The sequence below is a fragment of the Pleurodeles waltl genome, chromosome 5 (genome assembly GCF_031143425.1).
Source record: "Pleurodeles waltl isolate 20211129_DDA chromosome 5, aPleWal1.hap1.20221129, whole genome shotgun sequence".
Lineage (NCBI taxonomy): Eukaryota > Metazoa > Chordata > Amphibia > Caudata > Salamandridae > Pleurodeles > Pleurodeles waltl.
This window is the reverse complement of record NC_090444.1, coordinates 974,276,580-974,301,396: the sequence shown is the minus strand read 5'-3', so window position 1 is coordinate 974,301,396 and position 24,817 is coordinate 974,276,580. Positions and strand designations below refer to the sequence as shown.

Below are 24,817 nucleotides of genomic sequence, written 5' to 3'. Positions count from 1 at the left end.
TTCGAGTAAGAGGAGGAAGCTTTCTCCATCCAAGATTCGGACTCGGAAGAGCTCGAGGCCGAAGAAACGCCGAAAAACGTGAGTAAGACGTCAAAACATAAGACTCACGAGAAGTCAACAAAAGCCCAGGGGACGCCACCGCCAACAGGCCATGGCTTAACCCAAACAAGCGGTGACCGAGCCAAGGCACCGAAAAAGGGCACGCTGGGATCGAAGTCATCCGACTCCGGTCGAGATACCGCCACACAGCAATCTCGGAACAGAGACATCGGCTCTGAGAAATTTCGGCACCGTCACAGCGGCACCGAAAAAATTCGGCATCGAGACACCACCACGCCGAAAATTACGAAGGTTTCTTCGTAGCCTAAAATAATCTCCGAAAAAGTTTCGGTTCCGAAACATCCAGCCTCTGAGCCGAAAACAGGTTCCTATACAGAGGAACAAGGATTGGCCTCCCAAATGAAAAAACATAGATTTGGAGAGGAACTTCAAGCTGTAGAGCCAGACTATACTCAAAGGAGGCTCCACATTCATCAAGACACAGGGAAGATAACCACTCTTCCTCCAATTAAAATAAAAATAAAACTTGCCTTTCACGAAAAGGAGAAGGAGCCACAGGCAAAGGTGGCAAAGAAAACAACTCCACCACCTTCTCCACCACCATCAGTGCACACATCACCAGTAGCAACTCCTCCACTGATGCACTCCCCGACTCATACTGCCATGAGTCAAGATGATCCCGATGCATGGGACCTTTACGATGCTCCAGTATCGGACAACAGCCCAGACTCGTACCCTACCAGGCCGTCCCCTCCTGAGGACTGTACATCTTACACACAGGTGATCGCAAGGGCAGCTGCTTTCCATAACGTCACCTTGCATTCAGAACCAATTGAGGATGACTTCTTGTTTAACACGCTAACCTCCACTCATAGCCAGTACCAAAAGACTACCTATGCTCCCAGGAATGCTAAAACATTCAAAACAAATCTTTCAAGATCCTGTTAAAGGCAGAGCCATAACTCCAAGAGTGGAGAAAAAATACAAGCCACCGCCAAAAGATCCTGTTTATATTACAACGCAGTTAACTCCAGACTCAGTAGTTGTCGGGGCAGCTTGTAAGAGAGCAAACTCTCATACCTCGGGAGACGCACCACCTCCAGACAAAGAGAGTCGCAAATTTGATGCTGCGGGCAAAAGGGTTGCAGCACAAGCAGCAAACCAATGGCGCATTGCCAATTCACAAGCGCTTTTGGCAAGATATGACAGAGCTCACTGGGATGAGATGCAACATTTGATAGAACACTTACCCAAGGAGTTCCAAAAAAGAGCACAACAAGTGGTGGAAGAAGGACAAAGTATCTCTAATAATCAGATACGGTCTTCAATGGATGCAGCAGATACGGCTGCAAGGACAGTAAATAATGCAATAACAATAAGAAGGCACGCATGGCTCCGCACGTCAGGCTTCAAGCCAGAAATTCAACAAGCCGTGCTAAATATGCCATTTAATGAACAGCAGTTGTTTGGGCCGGAAGTCGACACTGCTATTGAGAAACTCAAGAAGGACACTGATACGGCAAAAGCCATGGGCGCACTCTACTCCCCGCAGAGCAGAGGCACCTTTCGCAAAACACCTTTTAGGGGAGGGTTTCGAGGACAACCTACAGAAACCACAACATCACAGACAAGGCCCACTTACCAAAGCCAATATCAGCGGGGAAGTTTTTGGGGGCAATATAGAGGGGGACAATTCCAAAGAGGTAGAGGAAAATTCCAAAGCCCCAAAAGTTCTCAAAATAAGCAGTGACTCACAAGTCACCCATCCCCATCACATAACACCTGTGGGGGGAAGATTAAGCCAATTTTACAAACATTGGGAGGAGATAACAACAGATACTTGGGTACTAGCAATTATCCAGTATGGTTATTGCATACAGTTTCGAGAATTCCCTCCAACAGTCCCACCGAAAACACACAGTATCTCGAAACAACATATAAATCTTCTAGGATTAGAAGTTCAAGCATTGCTCCAAAAAGGGGCAATAGAATTAGTACCAAAACAAGAACTAAACACAGGAGTTTACTCACTGTACTTTCTAATACCCAAAAAAGACAAAACTCTAAGACCTATACTAGATCTCAGAATATTAAATACATACATCAAATCAGACCACTTTCACATGGTTACATTACAAGAAGTAATCCCACTGCTCAAACAACAAGACTACATGACAACACTGGATCTAAAGGATGCATATTTCCATATACCAATACATCCTTCTCACAGAAAGTACCTAAGGTTTGTATTCCAAGGGATACATTACCAATTCAAAGTGTTGCCATTTGGAATAACAACTGCGCCAAGAGTTTTTACAAAATGTCTAGCAGTAGTAGCTGCACATATAAGAAGGCAGCAAATACATGTCTTCCCGTACCTAGACGATTGGTTAATCAAAACCAACACGCAAAAACAGTGTTCACAACACACAAATTACGTCATAGAAACCCTACACAAACTAGGTTTCTCAATCAATTACTCAAAGTCACACCTTCTGCCGTGTCAAACACAGCAATACCTAGGAGCAACAATCAACACAGTAAAAGGGATTGCCACTCCATGTCCACAAAGAGTCCAAACATTCCAAAATGTAATACAAACCATGTATCCAAACCAGAAGATACAGGTCAAATTAGTCATGAAACTCCTAGGCATGATGTCCTCATGCATAGCCATTCTCCCAAACACAAGGTTGCACATGCGGCCCTTACAACAGTGCCTAGCATCACAGTGGTCACAAGCACAGGGTCAACTTCTAGATCTGGTGTTGATAGACCGCCAAACATACATCTCGCTTCAATGGTGGAACAGTATAAATTTAAACCAAGGGCGGCCTTTTCAAGACCCAGTGCCACAATGCGTAATAACAACAGATGCATCCATGACAGGGTGGGGAGCACACCTCAATCAGCACAGCATCCAAGGACAATGGGACATTCAGCAACAACAGTTTCATATAAACCACTTAGAACTGTTAGCGGTGTTTCTAGCTCTGAAAGCATTTCAACCCATAATAACCCACAAATACACTCTTGTCAAAACAGACAACATGACAACAATGTATTACCTAAACAAACAGGGAGGAACACACTCGACACAGTTGTGTCTCCTAACACAAAAAATATGGCATTGGACGATTCACAACCACATTCGCCTAATAGCACAATTTATTCCAGGGATTCAGAATCAGTTAGCAGACAATCTCTCTCGGGATCACCAACAGATCCACGAATGGGAAATTCACCCCCAAATACTGAACACTTACTTCAAAATGTGGGGAACGCCACAAATAGATCTATTTGCAACAAAAGAAAACTCAAAATGCCAAAACTTCGCATCCAGGTACCCACAACATCAGTCTCAGGGCAATGCACTATGGATGAACTGGTCAGGGATATTTGCGTACGCTTTTCCCCCTCTCCCACTTCTTCCATATCTAGTAAACAAGTTGAGTCAAAACAAACTCAAACTCATACTAATAGCACCAACATGGGCAAGGCAACCTTGGTACACAACACTACTAGACCTTTCAGTAGTACCTCATATCAAACTGCCAAACAGACCAGATCTGTTAACACAACACAAACAACAGATCAGACATCCAAATCCAGCATCGCTGAATCTAGCAAGTTGGCTCCTGAAATCCTAGAATTCGGGCACTTAGACCTCACACAGGAATGTATGGAGGTCATAAAACAAGCTAGAAAACCTACCACTAGACACTGTTATGCAAATAAGTGGAAAAGATTTGTTTATTACTGCCATAATAATCAAATTCAAACTTTACACGCATCTGCAAAAGAGATAGTAGGATACTTACTACATTTGCAGAAATCTAAACTAGCTTTCTCTTCCATTAAAATACATCTTATGGCAATTTCAGCTTACCTGCAAATTACGCACTCAACTTCATTATTTAGGATACCAGTCATAAAAGCGTTTATGGAAGGCCTAAAGAGAATTATACCACCAAGAACACCACCAGTTCCTTCATGGAACCTCAACATTGTCTTAACACGACTCATGGGTCCACCTTTTGAGCCCATGCACTCTTGTGAAATGCAATACTTAACGTGGAAAGTTGCATTTTTAATTGCCATCACATCTCTAAGAAGAGTGAGTGAGATTCAAGCATTTACCATTCAAGAACCATTTATTCAAATACACAAAAATAAAGTTGTTCTACGGACCAATCCCAAACTTTTACCAAAAGTAATCTCACCGTTCCACTTGAATCAAACGGTAGAATTACCAGTGTTCTTCCCACAGCCAGATTCTGTAGCTGAAAGAGCACTACATACATTAGACATCAAAAGAGCACTAATGTACTACATTGACAGAACAAAACTAATTCGAAAGACAAAACAACTATTTATCGCCTTTCAAAAACCTCATACAGGAAATCCTATTTCAAAACAAGGCATTGCTAGATGGATAGTTAAGTGCATTCAAACCTGCTATCTTAAAGCTAAAAGAGAACTGCCTATTATACCAAAGGCACACTCGACCAGAAAGAAAGGTGCTACCATGGCCTTTCTGGGAAATATTCCAATGAACGAAATATGTAAGGCAACAACATGGTCTAAGCCTCATACATTTACCAAGCACTACTGTGTAGATGTGTTAACTGCACAACAGGCAACAGTAGATCAAGCTGTACTAAGAACATTATTTCAAACTACTTCAACTCCTACAGGCTGAACCACCGCTTTTTGGGGAGATAACTGCTTATTAGTCTATGCACAGCATGTGTATCTGCAGCTACACATGCCATCGAACGGAAAATGTCACTTACCCAGTGTACATCTGTTCGTGGCATAAGTCGCTGCAGATTCACATGCGCCCACCCGCCTCCCCGGGAGCCTGTAGCCGTTTAGAAGTAGATCTTAAACATTTGTACATTTGTAAATATATTACTTGAAACTTCATTATGTACATACGCATTCACTCCATTGCATGGGCACTATTACTAGCATACACAACTCCTACCTCACCCTCTGCGGGGAAAACAATCTAAGATGGAGTCGACGCCCATGCGCAATGGAGTCGAAATGGGAGGAGTCCCTCGGTCTCGTGACTCGAAAAGACTTCTTCGAAGAAAAACAACTTGTAACACTCCGAGCCCAACACCAGATGGCGGGATGTGCACAGCATGTGAATCTGCAGCGACTAATGCCACAAACAGATGTACACTGGGTAAGTGACATTTTCCATATAGTTGGTGATAATGCGTTCTTCAAATCAGCTGATGTTATTTAATTTCTCCTGTCTTATTGTGACTTCTGTCAATACTTGTATTTGTAAATGCTTGTTTATTAAAGTTAATTTCTCCTTTCTTACTTCGACATTTGTTGATAACTTGTATTTGTAAATGCTTGTTTATTACAGTTAGTTTCTCCTTCCTTACTTCGACATCTGTCGATAACTTGTAGTTGTAAATGCTTGTTTATTTAAGTTCGTTTCTCTTTTAAACTCTATTTTGGTTTATTACCATTGAATTTGTAAATGCTTATTTGTTAACAGTTCGTTTCTCCTTTAAACTTGGCCTTTGTTTATAACCTTGACATTTGTAGATACTTGCTCTTTTAAAGTTAGTTTTTTCTTTGACTTTAATATCTTAAACAAGAACTTTGTAAACATAAGGCTAATTCATACATTAACTCTGTAGCCTTGCCGACTTCCACGGGAACGGTCTACTATCAAACTCTTCGAATAAACCTTGACAATATTTATCTGTTTTCTGTAATATAATCTTCAAATGTAATTTTACCTCACAGGAGTTTCTATTCTGAAACGCGCTCTCTCTCCACACAGCTGATTCCTGTCAGACCTCAGTTGAAGTGCAAGGCTTCCAGCTGGAGAGCTCGTAACCTAGCAACCAACCGATTGCAAGACTAGAACTGTAACTAACCTTCAGGACTCACAGCGGCCATCTTGGATCTTCTCTTCTTGATTCTTCCTTTGAAATAAGCGCAATATTACTCTGCAAACCTTCTTCCAGTTTGGGCTTTGCTGTCTCCGCTGAGGATATCTCTTTGCTTTTCTCATGCACTTCTTTGATTTGACTTGGCAAGTTTGTGTGGTCATGACAACTACACAAAGCGCCTGGTCCTGATGGATTCACTGCGCATTTTTATGAAACTTTTGGGTCAGAGCTAACACATCACCTGGCTGATCTGTTCAATTTCATAAGAACCAAGCACACACACTCCCCCACTATGAGGGAAGTCCTGATCACACCTATTCCTAAGGAGGGGAAGGACCCTCAGCTCTGTGCCTCCTATAGGCCCATCGTCCTGCTTAATCTCGATGCAAAACTTTATACCAAAATATTATCCCGGAGACTTGAGGGGGTGTTGCCAGATCTGGTTCATCCCGACCAGTCGGGCTTCATCAAAGGTCGGCAAACACATGATAACCTAAGAAGGGTCAGCCACCTGTTGGAAAAGGTGACGAAGAAGCAGGTTCTGGCTATGCTGTTGGTACTGGACTCTGAAAAGGCTTTCAACTGGGTGAAATGGTCCTTTTTGGTAGCGACCATGCGGCGATTTGGGTTCGGGGAACAGTTCATAGCGATGGTCAGTCAGTCAGTCAAAGAACTTTATTCGGCAGTTGCCATAAAAGTGCATACAAAGACACATATTACAAATCTATAAATAGTATAAAACACAATAAAATACCTTAAAAACAATTTCTAAAAACGGACAACTAAGTATACAGAACATAGTTAAAGATCGCAGAAACACAAAATTTGCAGATGTTATCTCAGAACAGAAACTACCTTGTAGTATTATACAGAAACCTCTCTCAAACATATAGAGATTAAAATGGAATAGACCTTTTCCTGATACTTAAAGAAGCTGTAACAAAATTTAGTACGTGGTGACAAGTTTGAATATCTGACATTCTGAAAATATAATAGAGCTTCCTTATAATGGATAGGTCTAAGATGACATAAAATGGGTAAAATAAAGACCTTTCTAGGAGCAGCGTATAAAGAACAAAAAAGAAAAAAAATGCGAGGTACTCTGCTTTGATTTGGAATCACAGGGGCAGAGTGGTAAATCCTTTTGCCAAAGACATGGTTTAGGAAAGGTTACCTTAAAATGAATCGAATTAAATTTAAAAAATGTTAAAAAAGAGGTTATTTTAGAACTTGAAAACCAGATCAAGTAAGGTTCAAGACATGGGACAGTTACAATCCGGATATAGGGGTCGAAGGATTTCAGTTTCAGGGAGCTATAAAATCTCGATTCTGATATGTACTCAAAATAAGTTGACTTCAAGACAGACCTAGAGTTTGTAGTTAACAGTTGGGGTTCTTCAAACATGTACCTGAGCCCTAGCTTCTCAAAGGAGTTTCGCAAAAACACAATCCAGGGAATCCTATTTGAGTTGTCCAACTGTAAGCAATCAGAAATGCAGTCTTGAACAAGTTTTGCCACAGCGTTCAGCCAACATCTAATCCAGAGCAGTAAAGGAGCAATAGAAACCCTGTCCTCCAAAAAACATTGACCAATTTCCTCATGACTGATGAAGTTTGCTATACACTTTGGAACCGTCAGTAATCTACGCAGGAATTTATTTTCAGCACTTTGGAGGGAGGGTATTTTGTTATAGCCCCAAACACCTGCCCCATATAAGACTGCTGCAGCACACTTGGAGTTATAAAGTGTTTTCTTCTGTGCAAGGGGTCAGTGACCTAATTTACGAGTAAAGCAAAAAATCGCTTCGTTGTTCCTTGTCAGCTGTTGGAACATGAAATTAATGTGCATAGCGATGGTAATGAGCAACTACTCGGGTCCCCGGTCACGAATTTGCATCAACGGGGTGTCTTCTGATTTCTTTGACCTCTCCGGGGGAACCAGACAGGGTTGTCCCCTTTCCCCGTTGCTTTTTGCACTTAGCGTGGAACCTCTGGCAGCCCGGATATGGGCCGATCCGAATTTTTAAGGTATCCAATGTGGCCCTGATCAACATAAGATCTCACTGTTTGCCGGCGACATCTTGCTTTTTGTTACTCAACCACGTACGACCCTTCGGGCCCTCCAGGAGGAGTTGGGCCTCTTCGAGCAGGTAGCAGGCTTCAAAGTGAATAGGGGGAAATTCTATATCCTTAACTTAACAGTCCTTTCCACTGAGATGAGTGTGTTAGCTGCCACTTCCCCATTTGTATGGGCCAAGAAAGACATTTTGTACCTGCGAGTCACGCTCACCCCCAGGGTGGCTGATCTATTTAAGGCAAATTTTCCACCCCTCCTTAGGACGCTACGAGTGGATTTTAAGAGATGGTCAACACACTGGCACTCATGGTTAGGTCGTATCAACACCATTAAGATGATGGTTCTCCCATGTTTTTATATCTGTTCCCAAGCATGCCCATTGACATTCCTAAGGATTTTTACGCAGAGCTCCGTAAGATGTTCACCCAGTTCATTTGGAAAGACACAAGAGCTCGGCTTTCCAATAAATTGCTTACGTGCCCCAGAGACAAGTGTGGTTTGGCCCTACCAGATCCTCTCACATATTATAGAGCGGCACAGCTCCGCGTTATCACTGAGTGTTCACTCCGAGAATCCGATAAGTTGTGGCTACACATGGACAGGGCAGAGACGGGGCAGACACTATGGGATGTGCTAGGGAAACCCAAAGGAGACCACCCGAAGAACGCTTATCTCAGCACCCCCACTGCTACAACCCTTAAGGTATGGGACACGATGACAAGAGCCTACAGGCTCACAAACTTTCCCTCACCCCATACCCCAATCCACTATAACATGGCCTTTCCCCCGGTAGCTACCCAGGTCCTTTTGACAAGTGGAGGGAGGGAGGTTGTTCCATGGGGAACATGTACGTACATTCGAAAACTGCTGTAGAGACTTTCATTTACCCATTTCTGAGCGCTTTCATTATAATCAACTTCTCCACTGGGTCACTTAGCCTCATGTGCGGGCAGCGGCCACCAGGAATCTCCTTCCCATTGAGAGATTAGTTCAGCAGGGGGGTAGCGCAGGGTAATATTTCCACACAATATAGGTTGTTGACATCGGCGCAGCACGCTTATACCCCCCCAGCATCTGCCCTTGTGGGAGCAGGTTCTGGAGTCCCCGGTGGAGGAAGGTCTCTGGCACCGCCTGTTTCAGGACATAGTCAATTATAACTGCTCCATGGGAACTAGGGAAGCACATTATAAAATTCTCTACAATTGGTATCTCTACCTGGAGAAACTTAAAAAAACTCTATCCCCCGGTGTCTGATAGGTGTTGGCGGGGATGTGGGATGTTGGGAGATTTTAGGCATGTCTGGTGGGACTGTCCTGTTATTCGCCCATACTGGAACGAAATTCTGTCACATCTAAAAGAGATTTGGGGGTTACCCCGTACCTGCCTACCGGCACATGTTTTATTGGGCTTGCGTGCTCCGAAACTGCAACATCAAACACGGGGCGACCGTTCTATTCTGTGGTTGGCACTAGGTGCAGTGAAGACAGTACTAGCGTCATATTGGAAAAAAACAGAACCACCCCCAATAGCATTGTGGTATACTAGACTGTGACGCGGGCTCGCTTTGGATCGATTATCTGATAAATTGGATGACTCCAGGAGAAGCTTTGATTACATTTGGGACCCTCTGGTGAGGTTCCTCTCCAGGGGCATACCCCTCACAGCTTGTAGCCCGCGTCTTAGGGCTCTCACCTTTTCCACGTGTAAGAATCAGTCCACGGGAGGAACAATTGGGAAGGGTTGGGTGTGTGGCGACTCCGGTGCGGGTGAATCCCTTGCTTTTCTGTTCTATCCTCAGACTTTATACAAAGAGCTGTAGGAGGTGGTACACATAGTTTGGTTGTTTGCATTGTGGTTTTTCTTCTTTCTTCTTTTTCTTTTTTTTTTGTATGAGATATCACATATGTCTGTGCTTCAGCACTTATTCCGGGTGGGAATGTTTGAGTTCTACGTTGAATGTAGCTCTACCCTCTGTTAAACATTGATATGATTACAGTTGGGGCTAGAGGGCGCTGATACGCCTGGTATATTGCTTAAGCCTATTTGTGATTCGAATTGCTTGTATCACTGTTTTCTTAAACGATAAATGTTAATAAAAACAGTTTAACAAAAAAAAAGATAGTGGCTATATCAAATAGCGAAAGCCCGAGTCATGGAAAAATAAACTCCCAAGTAGACTGGGATACCGGCTGTAGAGATAAAAAAAAAAACAAGGTACCTAAACAGAATTCTCAACAGAAGAGGGACAAAGGAGGAATCTCAGAGCGATGCTAACTGATAACGTTTTAAAAAATGTAGCTCCCACAGCAGAGGCTATAGCAGTCTGGGGTAAAGGTTTACTTAGTAGACCAACATCCCCCATACAGCATGGGTCACAGGAAAGGGGTGGGTACCCAAGGCCTCGTATAGATTACCTTAGGACAGTTAGCTCAGACACAGGCCCCAATCAAAATCATCAGGTTTTGACTAGTAGGGAGAGGACCCTACTTATCTTTAAGAAAACCCAGCATGGACAATTCTGTGAAGTCAGCCAGGACACCATAATAGAAGGTTTCCAGCAGGATTGCCCGGGGTGGAAATAGGATAATTTTCTCTCCAAGATATCAGACCAGGGACCCACAAGATCTATTAAATCGCGGTAATATACTAAAACCTTTGCAAGCAATACCTTCGCTGGAGAACGTCCAGTCTGTAGACATTGTCTACATAGAATTCCTGACTGGGTCTGAGGCGGCAAGTAGTCCCATCCAAGAATCGACCATGGTGACCTGGGCTGCATCAAAGTTTGTCAATAGGGTTTTTAATGAGAAAAGCGCTTTTCTAAAATTAGGAATTGAGCTCAAAATCCCAGAGCAGATTGGTTATCCAGAACCCTTAAAAATTGACAATAGGACATCACAACTAACACAAAATAGTGGCTCTCAAAAACCCTATTCAGTTCTTAGAACTGCAGTTGGGAATTCTACACCAGCTATTTATCATCCTGTAAGTTATTATCTAGATAACGGACAGGAGTCTGGGCAATTAAGTTTGGGATGGTTTTCAGCTGCTCTTCACAAAAGTAGGAGACCCTGAGAGCCATATCGCACATCATTAAGATAGACCAAGGCTAAATATAGTCAAAACTCACTTAAAATATGTTCCTGGAACATAAACCGAGTTAGTGCTAATAATCAATTAAAAGATCTAACTTTATTAAAAGACTTTCAGATTGTGTTATTACAGGAGACCTGGGCGACTAAACCATTTTCTGTCAATGGCTATATAGGTTTTTTTTCCCCAGCATATAAGATGAAAAGTTTGGTCATCCGAAGGGTTGCCTGGCGACTTCTATTGAAGTAGGGCTAAATGCATCGTGTATGCAATAAAAGGAGGAAGATGAAGACCGTTTATTAATAAAATTGCTAAATTGACATAAAAAGATAAGGAGGCCTCTCCTGATAATTAATGTTTATATTCATCCCGATGCCCACTCCAGGAAACTTATGACCTCCAAACTGGCAGAAGAAATTCTAACACGTATGCAAGAATCTGATGCTCCGGAGCTCTTAATTGCAGGGGACTTTAACATGAAGTTTTGCAACCCTTTGAGAGAGAGGAACAGATTGTGCACCAGGACTATATGTGGTCTGTCCCTCAACAATCTTTAGGGAGCAATGGTTCAGGCCCAATAGACGCTAAGGGAGTTCAGTTTGTTTGTTTGTTTCATTTCAGAAGGTACCAACAGGATATTCTCCCCCGCAGCTACTTACTATGCCTTTGGGAACCAATCCCTAATTGACTATGTAGTGGTCACCTTGCCACTCCTAACCCTAGTTGCCACCTACCACATTGTTAGGACAGAATTAAGTGATCATGGTCTGCAAAGTATGGAAATTAATTATAGTTACCCAAAGCATAACCCGCTGCTACGCATCCAAGAAATATTACCACGACTAATTATAAGAAACTTCAATGGCGTTGTGATTCAATTGAAGTTATTGGTATAAACTCAGAGTTGTTGCTAAACCAACTTATTTGTGATCCGACTGGTGCCCTAATTGGTGACCTAATTTTTCAATGGTCAGCTTTCCTGGATGAATCGGTTTTCTCTCTGAAAATCTTTAAAAATCTAATCAGAATTATGCATTGGAATAAGTAAAGAAATAGAGATAAAATAAAAATAATAGCCCTTACTGCCTCAAGATTTGCAAAGAAGAACTCAACTGACCTTTGTATCCAAAAAGATTTAAAAGATACAAATAGCTCATAAAGGAAACAGATGTGGGAAGACAAGGCAAGGAATAGACAGGACTTCTGGGCAAAGGCTCTGTTTTTAAGTAAAAAAACGAATTCTCAGGCATTTTGCAAATAGTAAATGATTTAAACAAAGCCCATACGATCCTGACTAGCTCAGATATTTCTGAATGTTCTTGGTATGATATTTTTTAACTCAATATTTCAATCAAGCAAAAGAAAGCAAAAAAGTGGTGTTTAGCCAAGGGGGACCAGTAGGGGCCTACGACCTGGGAACCATCGACACCTTAACCTTCCCCAAGCTCAAAGAAGAAAACAATTTAACGTTTACGGTTGCTCAGGATACTAGACTTATTAATAATAGTAGGCAGGCCAGAGCTCCAGGTCCAAATGGGATCCCTAATGCCTTATATAAAACAAACCCAGGCTTCTGGGCAAAGAAGTTGGTTGTGGTTTTTAATAATGCACTGGAACTTGAAGCTAATCCAAGATCTTGGAAGGGCGCTATTATTCACCTGATTTTTAAAGGTGAAATCGTGCCAACCCTGAGAACTACCACCTAATCACCTTAACTGACTCTGAATCCAAATACTACGCTGGTTCCCTTTTGGAGGATCTCCAGAGCTGGGCAAATGAAAACAACATAATTTCGGTCAATCAGACAGGCTTTATTAGAGGGCCTGGAACAGCGGTAAACATTTTATCTCTCACCACCATTATAGATAAATGTAATAAAATAAAACGACCCCTGTGCGTATGTTTTGTGGATTTTAAATCCACATTTGATTTGGTACAGCGTAGTCAGTTATGGGCAAGATTAACCCAGTGGGGTATCCCGGTGCAGCTATTAAAAGGTATTCAGATGCTACTTACTGGCACATGGATTAGGGTGATAGTAGGGAACTGTACATTCCTATCAAGAAAAATTATGACCGAACGCAGTCTTCAACAGGGTTGTGTGCTTGCACCCTATCTTTTTAATCTTTTTGTATCTGATCTGACCTCTATGCTAAATGAGGTAAATGTGCACCCTCCAAAGATTGGGGACCTTTGTATTTCAAACTTGCTCTATGCGGATAATGTAATCCTTCTAAGTCATACTAAAGTAGGATTACAGCAATTGATAGTGAAAATAGCAGATTTTGCTGAACAAAATGGAATGGTAATACATGAGAAGAAAACGAATACTATGGAAATAAGTAAAAGAGTACACAAAACGTATAAGTGTACCTTCAAGGCCATGAACTTGAACAAGTAAAACTCTATAGATACTTGGGGGTAATATTCGATGAGAGGAGGTCTTTTACTCCCCAGAAAACCGATTTAACGCACTGTTGTTTGCTTTCTGTACCCTGCCGAAATCTCTAGACGGTCCTAGCTATCGTCCTCTGCTTCAAGTGATATCCGCCAACTAGTTTCTACTATCACTTATGATAGTGAAGCTTTGAGGGGTAGAGATGCAGTTTCCCAGAATGGGATAATTGGTAAAGTTTTTAGAGCTCTTTTTCATCTCCCAGTTAATGCATCTCAGGCCCAAATCAGGCTGGAATTTGGGTAAATGAATCAATTATTGCAAGACAAGGTGCCTATATTAAAATCTGGAAACATGTTCAACAAGTAAAGGGAAATGTCAAGCACTCTGGCAGGAGATGAGTTTGAATCCAAGTGCCCCATCCCAGGTATCTCTAGACCAAACCTTTGACGATTTGGGGACCCATTCTCTGTGGCATGAGAATCTAGCTCTCGAGACTTAAAAAAAAAAAGTATATATATTAATCGTATTATGAAGAAAAAGTCTTTGGATATGAACAGGGGTCTTTTGGTTGGTAGATCTCACTCCTGGGTAATAATAAATCAGTATAAAACCATGAAATACCAGCTGTATCTGGAGTCGGGATGGTCAAAGAAAGAAAAAGATCTATTCATTAAATATCGATTTGTTCTTCTCCCAGGAGGTTCTGCTACTACCCCCTGGGAATGCTCTGGTTTAAATTCCCCTTGTATTCTATCTGGGTGTGGAGTTCGGAACCTTATACATTGGATCTGCATATGCCAAGGCTTAAATCAAGATCGCAGAAGATATCTTAAGGATGATTTTAACCTGGGAAATATACGTACGTGTAGGCAAGCGGTAATTGCTAGTTTTAAGTCATCCGACATTATTTTAAATGCCAGATTAATACATTTTTTAAGTCAGGTCTCTGAAAAAACAGGATGCCCATAGTAAGACAGTCTCAATTGAGGGTACAGTAAGAGGTGGAGGCTTTGCAGTATGTTAACCTATTATGTACAAAATCACATGGATTAAAGGCAACAAGGCTGTACCTGTTTGGTAGCTGCACTTTATGGTATATGGTTTTAAATCAAAATAATTGGTCAAGTATATTTAATGCATATCAATATTAGAGGTCACGCTTTATGGGTATAGGTAAAGCTCGGCTGCCTTACACTTATACCCAAGAAGGATTTTGCACTGTAAAAAGTGTACTTGTTTTTATGGATCTTATCTAGTATTAGGTATTGGATTGTTAAAAAAATACTTGATTTTATGGCTTCTTATGAAATTTGTACTATGAATTTTACCTTATTATGGATGGTGTAAAGGTTTTGATGAACTATTATGTACTTTAATTAATAAAGATACTGGCGGGTCGTGGCAATAAACAAAACAAAAAATGCCCCCATTGCCGTGGGAGGTGTGGGGTTTTGTTTTTGGAACTGAAAAGACTTTGTAAACAAAGCTTCAATGCATTTACTGGAACCGCCTTGATGGTGATTTCAGTAAACTCTTGAAATGCCCATTGGGCGGATGGACATTTCATAATTTGGCAGTCAGGCCCTCTGCCAGTGGTTGGAGTAAATTAGTCTGTCACCATAGCATGGGATGGTCCTACCAGCAAATTTTAAATCTGGCCCTAAATCACAGAATCAGCTATATAAATGTTCTCAAGTGTATAAACGGTAAATATTTGAATATGTTTCACCTAAACTGTTGGAAACTTAATGCATACTTTAATACTTTTATTTTACATTTTTGTATTCTCTTTTAACATTTACAGTGTACAGCTTTCTGATGCTCCTTTTTTCTAATAGGAAATCTTGAATCAAATAAATAGTGAGGTATTAAAATGATTACATGTAGCTTGGTCATGATCTGCACTGTTTCCACTCCATTGCAGAATGGCAGGAGCCTTTTCTAGCCTATGAAGCTTAAGGACTCGCGAAGATGGAGAGGATGAGGTTGTGCCCACTGCAGGGCTACCCTGCACTCTGCCAGGGCTAGAGACAGCTACACAAATATTGGATCATACACATTTCAACTAACAACCTTAATGTTTGTGGTTACACAAGAGCACCTAAGCAAGAACCATCCAGTACTGCCAGGCTTGAATGCATGTAGTGTGGAGAAGCGATGCATTTTTGTGTGCACAAGGGAAAACAAGTTGAAGAATCTCTATATTACACTGAGATACTTTAGCCACGTTACAACACACAATTGTTTCCATGTTTGACTGTACCAGTAAAGATGTACTCAAAGAGATCCTCCAATAACTACAAGCTCTACTTAACAATTACATGTTCCCTAATAAGCTACAGAGAATACCAGCCAAATACACATATAAATCAATAGGCATGGGCAACTGGCGGTACTCCACAAACTATCTGATCATTAAGCTGCCCTGTTGCGTTACTTAATAAAGTGGTAGAAGCTTGAAACTGACAAAAAGTGGTGCACAATAGACCTCCAGTATTTCCGGTAATAACCACTATTCCAAAATCCCTGAATGGCCATAACTCCTAGGAGCTAAGAATTATACTCATACCCTGTTACATGGGCTACACTGCTTACCTGGGAGAAAGTAAAGTTCTGATAGAGACTCATCTCATGTCCATACCATTTCACACCTGTTCACTTCAACCCTGACCTCCATCCAGCCATGGTTAAACAAGTCTTTACGCAGTTGAATAACAACTGATGTGTCATGGTGGCTTTGTTATTTAGGAATGGGCAAATTAAATAATTGAAGGACTCGAGCCATTATAAACTTCCCAAACGTTTCATACATCTGCAAGTTATGGATTGGATGCTTCAGCCTGGCATGGAAGAAGGTATATCCTGACCTTTGACACCATTTGATACGTCATAAAAACACACACCACAATGAACACAAGTGTCATCTATTTAGAGACAATTGATGGACGAGCACTCTTTAACCAAGGGTGCTGAAGGACAAAGAGTGGAGCGAAATTTATGGCAAAGTTTGTATATCTGAAGTATACAAAAAATGGTGTGTGGAATTCATGAATTAATCTCAGCCACTTGTAATTACTTGGGCAGCAACCCAGCCCATTCTTATTTTGCACACCATGTCACCTCAGTTTAGACCTACCTAAATGCAAATCAATCTGGACCCTGCTGCAGTCAGAACAACTACCAAGCCAAGTCCTCCCTGAAAAGGGACGCAGGCTTCCCATGACTGGTTTTGCCCTTGTTATGGGCTCATCAGCTGGGTATAGCTTGGCTCCAGTGACACATTATGCACTGGACCTACATCCGGCATATCTGACCCTCTTAGGACAACATACTGAAGTATACAAAAAGTGATGGATGGAATGCTTAAATTAGTCTCAGCCACCAGTAATTCCACTGAGCTGCATCCCAGTCCATTGTAATTTTGCAAACTGTGTCACCTCAGTTTTGGCCCAGCTATTTGCAAGTCAGTCTTGACCCTACTCCAATCGGAGCAGTCCAGTCTGAAAACAGACAATACAAAGTTTTCCAATTAAAACAACCACTATATAAGTTACTATGTCATTAGTATTGAACTCCCCAAAAACTGGCAGAATGGGACGAGCAGATAGATGGGAGCTGTTGGCGGGGGTGCAAATTGCCCAGTACTTTAACACACACTCTATGGCATTCTCCAAAACTGTGAAACTACTGGGAACTAAATATTGTGCCTGTGTAAATGCTAAAGTAACCTCACAACACTAGTATTGTAATCTTACATTGAAGACCTGTCACATCCCATCTCAATATCCTCAACACAGAATCCTCAGAGTCCAGAATACTACCAGAGGGTGAAAGAGTATCAGGATGGAGCAGTTTAGGCAATGGTTCTAATATAGGTTCTTTCCTGTCAACAAGACTAGTCCCCAGTCAGTCTATTCCATCGAGATTACTTAGGGCAGAGAACCTATTACAAAATGCAGGCTGTGGACTTGGGGTGTAGCAATTTTGGGAACTCCAAGGAGCACCCAACGCTTAAGGTATGTAAAAATATCCTAATGGGAGCAAACATATGCTGGTATCATTATGACCAATAAGTTCCTGTGGTCCCAACACTGTTGCACGTGATGGTAGTACGGTCCGACTTTGGGGATCATAACCCCGTCATAACCCCATTGCGATGGCACTCATAATGTACCCAGTCCTAAATCCAGAATGGAGTGTGTAACTAGAAACATCCAGACGACCACTGATGGCTTAGGATTAGTTTGGAAAGCAGTAGAACCCGGCCAACTCTTTCATAAAATGATCACTGAGGATCCAAATCTCATAGAGGCTTGTTTAGCTGAGAATGTTACTGAATTTGAAGTGATAGGGGTCTTTAATCCGCTTTGTTTGAACATCAGGAAAAAGCTATTACGCCCTTCATGCACATTAACTATCAATGTTCAGAAGCTAATCGTCAGTTATGTAGTGCACTTGCAGCCAACCCTAGGGACCCCTTGGAAGTGGCACTCCGAAGTAAGGCGTATAAAGGGGTAACTTCCAGGAGGAAGAGGGAAGAGCTACAAGTTCAGTGGGATTCAGTGGTTTTATCTGCAGCCAAGAAGAACAGTAAATTGTTCTGGGAAGCCGTGTCAGACATGAAACCTATGAGTCAAGTTGTAACCCCGATCAGTTGTCATATTTACAGTGGGACATGGGAAGCACATTTCACAAGAACCTAAGCCGCAACCCAAGTATCAAGTGACTTCGCTGTGAGGTCTATTTTTAGGGAAATACATGTATTCTTGAATGGGGTAGAAGATGCTATGGTCCAGAGTCAGTTAAGGCCCCTGGGACAGATGGTATCCCAGTTGATCTTATAAAAGTACAGTCCTGAGTTTTGGGCACCTCTATTGGTGAATGTTTTTAACTGTCTTACCCACTGTCCACTAACTAGTTTGTGGACATCTTCCATCATAGTACCTATTTTTAAAAAGGGCGATCGTTCACAGCCAGGTTCCTAATGGCCCATCTCTTAAATTGACACCGCAGTAAAGATTCTCGTAAGAGTCTTTACAACAGGATTAGAGAGTGTACCGAGGAGAAGTCCATTTTGCGTCCTTGCCAATATGGTTTCAGGAACTGTGTTGAAACTTTAGGGCAATGTCTAAACCTGTACCTGATTATTGGGAAGTATACCATTGCCAAACGATTCCCTTTGTATTTGGCTTTTATGGATTTGACCTCAGCGTTTAATTGCTGTGGTCAAACCTTCTTGCATATGGGATGGATGAAGCACTAGTGCACTTTCCAGCGTATTTGCACATAGATATGAAGGCCAGAGTTAGAATAAACTCAGACGGTGAGGTCACAAAACATAGAGGAGTTTTTCACAGAGTGTGACAAGGATGTGTTTTAGCCTCACTTCTATTTTATATATTAACAATATTCATCCTTTTTTTTAATGAATATAACGCCAGATGTCCCAATTATTAAAGGCTCCACGTTACCCTTATTCCTGTATGCGGATGATGCTGTATTAATGGCTTGTACTCCAAGAGGCTTGTGGCTTCTAGTCCATGGTTTTATGGATTTTATGGCCGCACTAGATTTGCGGACTAATTTTGCAAAATCGTATATCATGGCTTGTGGCCCAAAGAAATATTGTCTGTCCACTCTAGCAGTTGGTAACAACAGTTTGAAATGCACTGGCACTTTCCCAGATCTAGGCCTAACTTTTGCTGATACTGGTTCTAGGGCTCCGCACATTATTCACTGCAGGGCTAAATTAATAAAGGCTACTGGGACTTTATTTAGCTTGCCACAACCTAGGGGTGGAGGTGCACTCATCCCCCTTTTGCAAATTTACAAAACACAGTGTATCCCAGCACCAACAAATGGAGCAGAGGTATGGGGGATCCAAAAATGTGACATAATTCAGACTGAAGAAAACAGGTTCTGTAGAAAGGTCCTGGCGACTCCCATTTGACCCATCACAGAGAATTGGGCATCCCATATATAGAAGATTACAGCAGAGCCCATACCACCTTTATTATTGATGACAGTGTGGGAAACTAAGGAGGCAATTCTCACCAGAGATACCATCATGGATTGCCTTAGTTGTGACAAAGTCCCTGAGATTATCCTATGTGGAATCCAGTCTGCGTACGATTGGTCAACAGCATGTTTTTACGGCCCCTGAGGGAAATCTCAATATCAATAAAAAAAACTGCTACAGAAAGGTTTGGTTAATTTAGTTGATACTGAAAGAATGACCATAGAGAGGGGGAAGGCTAGTATGGTTGCCTTAATGAATCTCCTAACAGATAGCTCACCTGAAGGGTACATGACTAGACCAATGGGCCTTTGGGAGCGAAGTTTATTGTTTCTTTATAGGGCTGGCACAATAAAGTATTTCCTATGTTTTCCATTGGGTTTTAATGCCAATCTTGACTTCATGTCTTGTCCTTGTGATGGGAATTCAGGGTAATCGATGACAAACTTTACATTTTTTTGTTGATATTACTCTATGTAGTTCGAAGAACTATTTGATTCTTCTTGTAAAAAGACGCAACATTAATAAACTCAGGGCAACCCTCATCATTTTTTCTCAACTTAAAGATGAAGAGGTAATTGCCTATGTCGGGGCAATCCTGAGAGTAGCAGTACGAGCTTAGGACCTATGAATACTGATTAGGCTCATTGAAATAATTATTGTATTGTTTTGTGCATTGTGGTTATGGCATTGGATATTAGTTTCTTGTTTTTATGACTGTGTTTTTATCAAGTAATGTATGTATTTTACTGTGCACGTTTTGTACTTTTATGGATAGGATGGTATTCAAATAAAGTAATTGAATGAAATACATTGGGTCAATAGAATGTGAAACATACTAGCAATGGAGAAAATCTTGCAACAGAACAAACAAAACAAAACCTACTACATGGACTGCGTGCCATATTTTGCTGTTCTGTCTAAGAAGCTGAGTAAACCTCGCTATTTTTTAGTGCCCCAGATTATTGCTACCCAGCAGTCAGTTCTGCTTCCACATTGTTGGGGGAGGGGGGTAATACAACTGGATTGGCACAATGACTTTCAAAAGGAATGGTGAGTGTTGGGACAGGTGACCAATGCACAAACGTTTTAGCGTGACCTTCGGCACATTCACAGATGGCACAGATAAGGGAAGTTGTTGCCTGGAGGTATTTCTCAAGAGGGTGGGGATGGGTTCAAAACTATTACATTTATTTACTAATAGCTATCATAGCACCTCGCAGACCAGTGGTTAAAGGTATGTGAATGAAAATGGAATAAAAAGTTATGAAACTGATTGTCCTCATGTTTGGCTTCTTGTTTGTAGCTCTAAGCTAGTAGGCTCATAAGATTGCCAGATAGATGTGCAGTAGAATACTGTTCCACCGTTATATGATAATGACTGGACTGAATAAATAATTCTCATTTTGCAATCATCTAGAAACCATCACAAGAGTCATTCTGTTTCTAGTAGTTATCCCTCAATAAACGATAGGTTAATTCATTACAAAATAAAGGCACCATAAGCATGAATGGCTCTAGGCTTGATGTGTTTCTATGTTATTTTCTAGGAACAGTACAAAAAGCAAGGACCAAAAAAGCCCTCCAATGAGAGCTGCATTGCTTATCCAAAACATGGTACATGCTTTTCTTACCCAAATTTGTCTACTTGGTACGTATCTGTTAAATTATTCTTGAGAAGTCTACATTCTAGCTTACAGTACTAAAGAAAATATTTACCTCAATCGATTTCTCAACAAATCAGCATGTTGGGAAATCAGAATAGTCTGTGCACACCTTTCAAAGAACTTTCAGACTTATTAATCTGTAGTTGCATATTGTTTGCACCTTTGACAAGCCTCTGTGAGAAGAGTGTCAGCAATCTCTCTTGTCTGGACCACCTGTGTGTTTTCCTTCACTATGTCGTGCAGGCGCATCACTTGGCAAAGTTTCCTTCCTTCCAATAACATTTGTACTAGTTGAGTGATTGCTTCATGCACCTTTCTGCAGCCTTGACTGGAAAAGGCAATTTAGGGGGTGATTCTGATTCTGGCGGGCGGCGGAGGCCGCCCGACAGAATTCCGCCCCCAAAATACCGCGCCGCGGTCAAAAGACCGCAGCGGGTATTTCAAGTTTTCCCCTGGGCTGGCGGGCGGCCGCCAAAAGGCCGCCCGCCAGCCCAGGGGAAAACGACCTTCCCACGAGGATGCCGGCTCGTAATCGAGCCGGCGGAGTGGGAAGGTGCGACGGGTGCATTTGCACCCGTCGCGTATTTCACTGTCTGCCAAGCAGACAGTGAAATACTTGTAGGGGCCCTCTTACGGGGCCCCTGCAGTGCCCATGCCAGTGGCATGGGCACTGCAGGGGCCCCCAGGGGCCCCGCGACCCCACCTACCGCCATCCGGTTCCCGGCGGGCGGACCGCCGGGAACTGGATGGCGGTAGGGGGGGTCGGAATCCCCTCGGCGGCGCAGCGAGCTGCGCCGCCTTGGAGGATTCAACAGGGCAGCGGTACACTGGCGGGAGACCGCCAGTGTTGCCGGTCTGACCGCGGCTTTACCGCCGCGGTCAGAATGCCCTGCGGGGCACCGCCGGCCTGTCGGCGGTGCTCCCGCCGACCCTGGCCCCGGCGGTCTAAGACCGCCGGGGTCAGAATCACCCCCTTAGTCTCTTCTTTGTTTGGAGCTATTTGAAAGTAATAACTTTATTACCTACCACTTTATCAATGCTTACCAGCTTTTCAGGGCATTCTAATTTAATAAATACTCACAGTGGCTAATTCAAATATTTTAAGTGGTGCACCATGACCATGATTAAATATTCTGAAGAGATCGGAGTCCCGAATATCTTAGAAATGTTTGAACCTTCAAAAGCCTTCTAATGTATTACTTGGGCCACCTTTGATCTACTGCTTTTAATCTCATGACTGGAAAACTTGGACAAAAAACATTAAGGAACAGGATGAGTCCAGCTATATTATAAACTTGTCTCCACATCCCCTGGTACGGTAAGCCTAGATCTACTCCATTTTAGTTGTATGGCTTGACAAACCAGAGTTGGGCATACCAGCCCTATCAACCTCTTGTCTCCTATCCAGTGGTGTAGGCTCGCTTTCTTCCATGAGGTGCTTCATTTGTATACCCAAATTATTGATTTTACATGCTGTATCAAGATATAACAGAATATTTTCCATTTATAAAACAACTCATTCGAAGGACTCTGATTTTAATTGCATTGGTCTGCCCTAGCAATCTGAGGGGTTATCTATTACAATTTTACGGATAAGTTGTGGATATTTATTTACTACTATTATTTTAAATGAAGAGATGTAATCCAAACTAAGGGCCTCATCATGAGTCTCCGCCACCCGCCAAACTCATACTGCCACTAGACCACCATTGTGGGCTAAACCCCACCATCCTTATTTTCAGTTTCCAGCTGGGCCGGCAGGCGTAAACACTGTTTCTGCCCACTGGCCCAGCAGGAAACAGGGCCATAACCGAGCCGGCTGCAATTGGGCGGTGCGGCAGGTGCAGCAGCACCCATTGCCCACTCGGCAGTGGAATGCACGATGGGGCTGTGCATATGGGCCCCTGCACTGCCCATGCCAAGTGCTTGGGCAGTGCAGGGGCCCCCTTGCACCCCATTCCGCCAGCCTTTCCATGACGGTTACACCGCCACGGAAGGGAAAGGCTGGCGTATGGGGACTCCTGGCGGATTACAACCCCCGGGACTGCCAGGCTGCCAGCTGGCGGCAGCCTGCCGATGTGAACGGTCGGACCGTGGTGGCTCCACCAAGGTCATAATAGGGCAGTCGGACCACCTTGTCTGCAGCGGTCCAACCACCATGGCGGTCCGACTGCCATCACGAGTGTGACTGTCTTGAGACCGCCACACTCGTAATGAGGGCCTAAATGATTATGCGGTTTGCGATAAATATTGCTATGTATCTGCCCTGTATTTTTGCTTTTGTTGTCTGGAATTGATGGATATTTAGAGATCTTTACTTCAGTACTTTTGTAGCAAGGGAATACGACAAATACGTTCATTATAACTGGCAGTCTGGGGATGACGTTTGCTGTGAACATTGTCAGGTTATTGACTTACTGCAGGGGTCTTCAAACTGGGTGGTGGGCCCTTCCCTAGGAGATCCTCAGGTGATTCCGGGGGGGGGGCGCCAGGCTGTGGCCAAAAGAAGCGTATGCAGATAACAGTGCATTGTTTTAAGCAGAAAACAATTTGTTCCAATTTTAAAAAAGGTAACAGAACCTAACTGCAATGTTTAAGTAAGTTTAGACTTGTTTAAACATTGCCTACTTAAAAGAATAATTGTGAAAAGTTCGGAGGGGGGGTTCATTTATTTTCCCCCACTTGGGGGGAGTGGGGGAAATGGGGGGCACAGCATTAAAACGTTTGAAAACCAAAGGCTTACTGGGACACATATGAACACAGGACATTATATAGTTTGCTGCACTTTCCTCCTACCACACCGGCTACACCCCTAGTTCAGGAAATGGCTTAATTGTGATGAAACCAGGAATGTGGGATAGGAAAAGGAATGTATCTAGTACCCCAGGTGCCCAACGACATTGCTTTCTTGGCTGTGCTCAGGTTCCAGGGTGTAAATAATTACTCAGGCTGCTTCATCATAATTGATGATAAGTTTTCCCGGTGTTTTCTTTCCTTGGAGTAAGATTGTTAATAAGTAGTTCGCTTTTTCTCAATAAAAATAGATCTAAGCAGTGCAAAAAACAATTAAACAGCAACTGAATTTAAACCAATAAGGGGTATCCTGGCAATTAAAAACACTAGCTAGGATTAGGAGCATTTTAATGTTTAGTTTGTTACAAACCTTGTGTTAGTTTGAACAGTCATACTAAAAGTAAAGGATGAAGAATTGATATCGGCTCTTCCAACGCCATTTTCCTCCCAGTCAGTGAATAATACGTCTGCATTCAGTTATTTTGGCGAGTTGATCCACCGCTTCAAGATGACATTAAATAAAAACCTTTCACCGAGATGCTTGTTTTTTCTGTGCATCCACAGGCCACCAGACATGCGGAGATGGTGGCGATTGATCAGGTTCTGGACTGGTGCCAGCGCCACAGCGAGAAGACCACCGACGTCTTTGAACACACGACCCTCTATGTGACTGTTGAGCCATGCATCATGTGTGCAGCTGCCTTGCGTCTGCTCAGTATCCTTTCTTCTTTGAGCATGCTGGGAAGCCATATGTCAGCATATTGTTTTCATATGAATGTTCATGGT

General features: G+C 42.5%; 1 protein-coding gene across 4 annotated transcripts in view; it reads left to right on the top strand.

The window, feature by feature from the left end:
- ADAT2 (adenosine deaminase tRNA specific 2) overlaps positions 1 to 24,817 on the top strand; it is a 109,671-nt gene that overhangs the window by 55,179 nt on the left and 29,675 nt on the right. For 3 of the 4 annotated variants that reach the window (XM_069235118.1, XM_069235120.1, XM_069235119.1), the window contains one exon: positions 24,596 to 24,746. In XM_069235118.1, the coding sequence (XP_069091219.1) occupies positions 24,596 to 24,746 (151 nt within the window). Of the gene's footprint in view, positions 1 to 5,875; positions 6,511 to 24,595; positions 24,747 to 24,817 lie in introns of all 4 variants that reach the window. The other variant, XM_069235117.1, reaches the window with a different exon arrangement.